Raw genomic sequence first — 7899 nt, 5'->3', positions numbered from 1 at the left:
TTTTTCAATTAAATTCAAAACATATTTATTATATATTATTACAAAACAGTAATGATGTTTATCATTTTATGTTAAATATGAAAGATTAGAAAATAAATATCTAAATATTGATAATTTGTTGTTACAAAATAAAATAACAAATAATAGAACATATTATTGCATTAAAAGTGATTAATAATAGTTGTGACAGTTTATTTGCACTTAATCTTGAGCGTTTTTCATAAATTGACCCTGGCTTCTTTAAAAAATATCCGCTCAACATCTGGTTTAACAATTATCTTCGATGAAAATCTCTAAACAAGTAGGTAGTAATATTTTACCAGTTTGGAACTTTGAATCGTGCAATGCAATGCAAATGGACATCATCAGGACAGCATCTGGACTACAGACGGAGAGTAAGACATAGGGAATCGGTACCGGGATTTTATCGATACGATTTAAGTTAATTTTATCTTTTCATGATACGAATTCGTGTCCATAATCAATCAGGTGATTTAAAATAGGTCCAACAGTTTTTCAAAACTCTATTGCAGTGGATCTTAGGCACAATTTTGTTGCACAATATCGATTGTTAGTTCATAAAACAATATTTAACAGTGCACGGCAATGTGCAATCTCATTTGCAATGATAAATACCCGATCGTTTGAAGATGATTTTCAAAAGTTCGTAATACATTTTTCTGCAAATTTATAGACGATCCGCATTTTTTCGCACTTAAACTGCTTTTGTGTGTATAATTGTGTGTGTACTTTAATTGGAAATTTAAAAGAAGGCGAAACTCGAATAGGCATTTAGTACATGAGTACCCTTAACCTAGTATTTGCAGTATCTGCAGTTTTACCCTTGGTAATTTGTTGATTCATTGTTATCAGCGTTATAAAATAAACTGCACCGAACACAATAATATCACACTCAATAATTGATAAATCAAAATCACTGTACAGTTTAATAACGCAATGTGAATTTGAAAAGTTTATCAGATCTACAGATGCACCCGCACTAATATAAAAATGTCGATTTAAAAGTATATTTGTGCGTCCCAAGCCTCAGGCGCGAAGAGGCCGGAGGGGAGCCGCCGTGATCGAGAAAAATCGGTTCACCCTCTCATAAAAAGTTATCACTTCAAAAATCAAATAAGAAAGAAACAAATATATATTGAGACACCTTTTGAACAATTTTCAAATAGACTCAATAAGATCGACATTAAAGACTGGCCGGCCCTTTGTTTTTAGGTTGGTAATGGCAAATAAACTCCCTGCAGCCGGATAGTACAATTTTTCCTCATCTGTTAGGGAAAGTCTTGAACTGGTAACGAACAAAATATCCAGATTCGGTCCCCCCCACATAGTGGAAGTGATGTCTCTTGCTGGAAGCCCAATGACCTAAAATTTCCATAGTTGATTGTTACACTCACAAACTCGAGTTGAAAAATCTAACTTGTAAAAGAGCGCGTTCAGTGGGATTAATTTTCAAAACCACGCCCCCATAGTACATGGCCACCCATAGATTGTCGTCTTCATCAATCGTCATCCCATCAGGCTGGCCGGTGATCTCAGGATGATCGTGCATATCAAAAGCCACTTGACGATTGGAAATTGTTCCCAGCTCGTTGTCATAGTCGTATTGAGCAATCTGTAACCAATTCCCGAATTGGAACATTTTCCAAAGTTTGCACGGGAAAATCGCACTTGAAACGACAAAGAATCCACATAGTAAAACTTATCGTTGGCAGCATTCCAAGCCAAGCCGTTGCTGATGTTAACAGGGGCGATCTCCACTGTAGGCCTATCCAAGCTTTCCTTAGTGATTTTGTAGACTATTCCAGCATTTGGAGTCATCGTTCCGGAAGAATCCGCTGTTCCTGTCGTACCTGAGAAACTCGAAATTTGTGGGTCTGATAAATCGGAAAACATCCATACCGATCCATAACCGCCCCTCCTTGTCGGCTTTGCCCTCATTCACCCTGCTTGTAGGGAACTCTTGAGAAATGTTTGCCAACACCTAAAAATCCGTTAAAATATGCATTGTCCATGCTAATTGGTTCTTGGACAGGAAAAACCTTCTGTCTTCCAATTTCATTGGTTCCGTCCCATTCCAAAGCCAGCACTGCCTGGTTTAAACCGACAATCAACAAATTCTCGTCATGTTCAGAAGGAATAACTGGCGCAACGGCGCCATCCAGATGAATGGAATTCACCTCAGAGGTTTCATAATTGTAGCTGTAAATTCCTCCAGCAATCATGTCCACGTAATATAGCATATTTTTGCGTTCATCCCAGGTTGGTTCTTCGGCATGGTCAACTGGTTCGGTTAATTGGTAAATGGCCGGATGATCAAAATCTGCACATCTAGAATATGTGGGATTTTTTTCGATGGGAGTAGCAGGATTTAGCATGACGATTTATCAAGTTTACATAATGCCCTTGAACGTTTTAATAAGAAGGATGGGTTTGAAGATGAGAAAGATTTATATTCTTTGGCGCTTATTTAAGGGTTACTTCATTTGGTTTCTCCTACTAGAAGTCTCAAAAATTCTAAATATTCAAAGGATGGATGAGAATTTCTGAGAAGAAGCTATAAGAATGTTTGCATCAGCTGGCCACATGTCGGATTTCTTAGGGGTATGAGGAAGATGATTCAAGGAGCCAAATAAGGAATCGTGGTGTCTTCAAATGTTCTCTCTAGATTTTCTATTTCAGCCATTTTATCTAGTCTATTTAATTGATTTTGCCTCCATTTCAATGTAACCAAATGGTCGGTAGTTCTGACCACTTAAAATATCGAATTTATATACGGGGCGCTTCCTAATTGATTACAAACACTTCAAGGGTGTCTTCCTGAGCTGATTTTATGCGAAAAAGTTAATATGAACATGGGATCAAAAATGCTTCGTTTCCGATCTCTAAACATTTTTTCATTATCCGCCTTCGTTTAATCACAAAATGTGATTGTTCTTAGGCAGTTCACTTTACAAAATTATGATGTGGAGCGTATGAAAACAAGGAAATTGAAAAACTTAAGCGACAACGTTTAGGAAACTTTAATAAACTCTAGATCGGAAACGAAACATTTTTGATCACATCACTTCAGGTTAAAAATACGTTCGTCAAATTTTTGTACTCAATTAAGAAACGTCCTGGATATTATTTCTTCTATAAAAACTTTGAGATTTTCACGCCTCCAAATTCCTTGCGCTAAATATTTTCTCAATCGAGTGTAGTTCAAGAGGTAAAAAAATTTACAAACAAATGACGAAAATTTTACCTTAATTATTTGTTTATTATGTATATTTTATCCAGTTTTCCAATTTTAAGTAGTTTTTTTATTGTTATTTTTGTTAAACGAAAACAAGGAAAAAATTAGACACCTTAATTTGGAAAAACCTCTATTCACTTTTCCCACCTATTATTTTTACAATACTATAGTCATACAGTTGGTTTTATTTATATATTTTCAACGCAAATATATTTAAATAACTTACTTAGTGGACGAAAGCCAAGTTAAAAAACACACAACCAAAATCTGAAACATCTTTGCCCGTTCTAAGCAAAATTGAGATTTTGTCTCATTTCATGTTACAATTTAGTATATTTATCTTATAAGTGGCATACGATAACTAAGTTTTCAATGATCATACTTGAGCATTTTACAATGCTAAGTAAGTTTTACCGTCCATCAATTAAAATATTGCGGATACTTGAGAAAATCTGTTAATATTTCCAACAAAAAACACGTGGCGGACGTAAAAATCGAAGAATAGCAAGCAGCAGATTATATTGTCTCATTAGAGTACCTGTTTAATTTAAATGTTATAAATACATGATTTACTGGCATGTTCACTTTATGACATAATTTGCACAAATGTTACTAGTTGTTTTATTCTATAAATATAGTGATTTCAATATGATGGCAAAGGCCTTAAAAGTATGTTTTTTTTGCATAAAAGGGAAGTTATACATACATGGGTTTTTATGTAGTTTGGGAGGATTGAGGGCAAATTGGACAATGTTTGTTAACACAAATAATCGATGTTTGCATTCCTCTATTGAATGTGTATTTTATATAACAAATTGCTTATAAAGCAATAATCCAAAAAAATTTAAGTGCTAATCGCACCCTTCCTGATCTAATTTTATGCGAAAAAGTTAATATGAACATGGGATCAAAAATGCTTCGTTTCCGATCTCTTAACATTTTTTCATTATCCGCCTTCGTTTAATCACAAAATGTGATTGTTCTTAGGCAGTTCATTTTACAAAATTATGATGTGGAGCGTATGAAAACAAGGAAATTGAAAAACTTAAGCGACAACGTTTAGGAAATTTTAATAAACTCTAGATCGGAAACGAAACATTTTTGATCACATCACTTCAGGTTAAAAATACGTTCGTCAAATTTTTGTACTCAATTAAGAAACATCCTGTATATTATTTCTTCTATAAAAATTTTGAGATTTTCACGCCTCCAAATTCCTTGCGCTAAATATTTTCTCAATTGAGTGTAGTTCAAGAGAGCAAAAAATTTACAAACGAGCGAGCTCAAATAAATTGACTATTTTGTAATGAAGAAAATTTTACCTTAATTATTTGTTTATTATGTATATTTTACTCAGTTTCCCAATTTTAAGCAGTTTTTTTATTGTTCTCTTTGTTAAACGAAAACACGGAAAATATTAGACACCTTCATTTGGAAAAACCTCTATTCACTTTTCCCACCTATTATTTTTACACTACTATAGTCATACAGTTGGTTTTATTTATATATTTTCAACGCAAATATATTTAAATAACTTACTTAGTGGACGAAAGCCCAGTTAAAAAACACGCAACCAAAATATGAAAAGTTATACATACATGGGTTTTTATGTAGTTTGGGAGGATTGAGGGCAAATTGGACAATGTTTGTTAACACAAATAATCGATGTTTGCATTCAATGTGTATTTTATATAACAAATTACTTATAAAGCAATAATCCAAAAAAATTTAAGTGCTAATCGCACCCATTTCAATTCCAAGCCGAAACATAAAAATACGTTCAAGTTTATAAAAGAAACACACAAATAAGTAGGTAAAATAAAATATAAAAATGTCGATTTCATTTATTTGAAACGTGGAATTTCTCCGTTAATTTGAAGCGATCGGGGAGTATAAATTGATAGGGAGGTTCTCCACCTTCGATAACCCAAACGGTGCCTGTTTCAGCCAGTTCTATCACTGGAAGAGTAGCGGCAGCACATTGTTCAACACTGAAAAAAATCCTGATTCTTAAACTTTTGATTAACTGACTAAAATACGAATTTAATTGATTGAAAAACAGCAGGACATTTTTTGAGAGAAACAGGGGCATTTGCTATCGCTTGAATCTTTTGAAGATGGAAAAGGCAAAAAAGCTTGAATTCAGCTGTAAAAATATCTTGTTTCTACGGGAAAAGCGCCAGTTTTATTTTTTTATATTCCATTTGTACTTAATTCTTTGCCATTGTAAGATAACGTTCAAAAGTATTCCGGTCTATTAAAATACTGTCAAACAATTTCGTTTTGCAATTAAAAATATTACATCTGCACATATCTGGTTTTTCTAGATATTTTCGGCTATCAAGCAGAACAACAAATAAAAACTATTCTATAAATGAGAAAAAAAAATTGGTTTGTTTGGCAAATTTCCTGTTTCCCTTTGCCCAGGACCGAACCGAAGAACCTAAATCTGCCAACTTACGTTTGTGTTTTAAGATCAGAATTATTTGGCGCCAGCTGCTCTTCATACGGAGCTCCCAAATTTTTTCCAGACATGGTAGCCAGCAGATTTGTCTGAGTTGGACCTGGACAAATTGCAATTACTTTAACTTTGGTCCGTTCGTAATGAACCTTATCGCCCCATCCAAGCGTCATTCCATGAATCGCAAATTTCGTGGAAGAATAAATGGGAATGTTGCTAAACGCCTTCACTCCTGCTGTGGAACTTAGATTCAGGATGACCGCCTGCTTGCCAGATCGGCTGGTTGGAAGGTATTTTTCAAAGCCTAAGAGAATACCATTTATAGTCCCTTTCTATAATGAAAAGCCGCGACTTAGAGAAAATCAAAGCTCATCAATAGTGTGCGTACCACATTAATGTCCACTTCATCATTCCAGCGACTGTCGTCCAGAATTCCTGCATTGTTTACTAGGATATCCACATGCTCAAAGGATTCTAAGGTTTTCTGGAAGGCTTCTAAAAAATGTCCAAGTCAACTAATTAGAAAGTCCCAAAACGTTAAAAGCTCTGAAGTTGCACCTTCAAACTGCTCAATACTGCGAACATCAGTTTCCACATAAATGGCTTTATTTTTGCCGAAAGTTTCTTCTATTTCCTGCAGGGCTTTGCCTGCTAATTTCTTGTTGATATCGGCTAAAACCACCCCCTAAGACAAGTAACTTTAGTGAAAACTACTTGGAAACACGGCAGTTTCGAGAGAAAAATCACTAAGCATCTCCTACCTTGGCTCCTTTCTTCAACAATTCCTTGGCAATTCCCAGGCCGATTCCTGCCACACCTCCAGTCACCAAAGCCACTTTGTTCTTTACGGAAAAGGCAACCATTGTTTTTGTTTTTTGGATGCAAATGTGCACTTGAACAGACACTTCATTGGCTACTTTGCTGTTATGATCAATATAAATAAATGCCTGATTTAGCAAGCGGCTGCGATAAGATAATGGAAAAGAAGCGATAGGAATTCTTGGTAATTGAAAACAATATTATGGCGATTTCATTGTTTGTCAATTAAGAGGGTATACCCAAAAGTGTGCATTGAAAAATTTACTATTAGCTAATAATTGTGTAAATTTAGTAAAGTACTAGAGGATATTTGAGATTTATTCTTCCTTACAAAAACAATGAAACCCGCTAAAATCCAATAATCGACAAGTCAACGCGATAAATTTCAAAGTTGGATGTAAAAGTTCTGGAAATAATCTTCCAGATAAAATAATTAAATAAAATTGACGCTGGCTTCGTTCGCCATAGAATCAGATAATTGATTAGTTATTGTAAATAGATCTGTAATAATTTTGAGTTGGCTGCAATTTATTACAAGTGTTGAAACACGAGGCGCATTTTGTGGAAATGCGTGCATTTTCATAAATTTGCTTCTGACTTGTTTGGCCAAGATATCTGGGAAATACCCAGTATTTATGGAAAATCAACAGTTTTTAACTTTGCATAAACACTTACGTTGCATAACAGTCAATTTTTAATGGGTAGGTTTTGAGAAAAAATCATTTAAGTTTAATTTAAATTAATCCCTTTAATGCAAGTGGACAGATGTTATTTTTGGGTGGCAACAAAAGTGACTAAGTGTTTTAATTATGAAATTTCGATTAAAATAATGCCATCGTTCCTATACCAGCTTTCATGCAATATTTTTCACATTAAAAGAACAATTTATCGGGATTTAACGCTAATAAATAACTTTATGAATGATTTAATTGCACTAAATCGTTTGATAGAACTGGCGGAAACGAAATCAAATTAAATATAATAAAACCCGAATTACATTCGGCAAATATCCTCAGGTAGTTTTTTTTTCGTAAAAATTTATATTGTTAATTATGATATATTTATTGAATAAACAGTTGAATAACCGTACTGAATTGCATTTTTTTTTTGTATTGTTTCACTACCTTCTCCAAAACGAAAGATTTGACCGAAAATATGGAACTTCCCGGAAAAAGATAAACATTCGATTCCTTAAAGAACAAACTCAACTCAACGTGCAAAAACTTGGTAGGTATAAGAAGAGAGCGGGCACAATTTCGAGCAATCAGACAAAAATAGGTCTTTTCTCCCTTATATTTTTCTTGTGGTTTCTTGTTTTGGTTGTGGTGTATAAATATTTGACCGAAAATATGAAACTTACCGG

General features: G+C 34.1%; 2 protein-coding genes across 2 annotated transcripts; both read right to left on the bottom strand.

Moving 5' to 3' along the window:
* Nucleotides 1-1135: 1135 nt before the first annotated feature.
* Nucleotides 1136-3947, bottom strand: LOC109546399 (regucalcin). Its single transcript, XM_048663113.1, has 6 exons — nt 3483-3947; nt 2061-2349; nt 1921-2002; nt 1690-1871; nt 1439-1633; nt 1136-1383 (listed from the first exon to the last, which is right to left on the bottom strand). The coding sequence occupies exons 1-6, from the start codon at nt 3530-3532 to the stop codon at nt 1180-1182; spliced, it is 1002 nt and encodes a 333-aa protein (XP_048519070.1). The 5' UTR covers nt 3533-3947; the 3' UTR covers nt 1136-1179.
* Nucleotides 3948-4028: 81 nt separating this feature from the next.
* LOC109533731 (15-hydroxyprostaglandin dehydrogenase [NAD(+)]) lies at nt 4029-6861 on the bottom strand. Its single transcript, XM_048663117.1, has 5 exons — nt 6479-6861; nt 6276-6402; nt 6106-6212; nt 5718-6049; nt 4029-5247 (listed from the first exon to the last, which is right to left on the bottom strand). The coding sequence occupies exons 1-5, from the start codon at nt 6578-6580 to the stop codon at nt 5097-5099; spliced, it is 819 nt and encodes a 272-aa protein (XP_048519074.1). The 5' UTR covers nt 6581-6861; the 3' UTR covers nt 4029-5096.
* Nucleotides 6862-7899: the final 1038 nt, after the last annotated feature.

Source organism: Dendroctonus ponderosae, unplaced genomic scaffold (assembly GCF_020466585.1).
Source record: "Dendroctonus ponderosae isolate FM_Combo_2020 unplaced genomic scaffold, Dpon_F_20191213v2 Dpon_F_20191213_1, whole genome shotgun sequence".
In the NCBI taxonomy this organism is placed as follows: Eukaryota; Metazoa; Arthropoda; class Insecta; order Coleoptera; family Curculionidae; genus Dendroctonus; species Dendroctonus ponderosae.
The sequence above is the reverse complement of the archived record's forward strand: the minus strand, read 5'-3'. Positions and strand labels throughout refer to the sequence as shown.

Excerpts from the sequence above, each read along its gene's own strand:
- LOC109546399 (XM_048663113.1), bottom strand. The coding sequence starts at position 3,532 with ATGTTTCAGATTTTGGTTGTGTGTTTTTTAACTTGGCTTTCGTCCACT. Across the intron at positions 2,350-3,482 it reads ACTTGGCTTTCGTCCACTAA|ATGTGCAGATTTTGATCATC; the intron begins GTAAGTTATTTA and ends CACATATTCTAG. Across the intron at positions 1,872-1,920 it reads GGAGGGGCGGTTATGGATCG|GTACGACAGGAACAGCGGAT; the intron begins GTATGGATGTTT and ends CGAGTTTCTCAG.
- LOC109533731 (XM_048663117.1), bottom strand. The coding sequence starts at position 6,580 with ATGGTTGCCTTTTCCGTAAAGAACAAAGTGGCTTTGGTGACTGGAGGT. Across the intron at positions 6,403-6,478 it reads TGTTGAAGAAAGGAGCCAAG|GGGGTGGTTTTAGCCGATAT; the intron begins GTAGGAGATGCT and ends TACTTGTCTTAG. Across the intron at positions 5,248-5,717 it reads TCTGATCTTAAAACACAAAC|TGTTGAACAATGTGCTGCCG; the intron begins GTAAGTTGGCAG and ends GATTTTTTTCAG.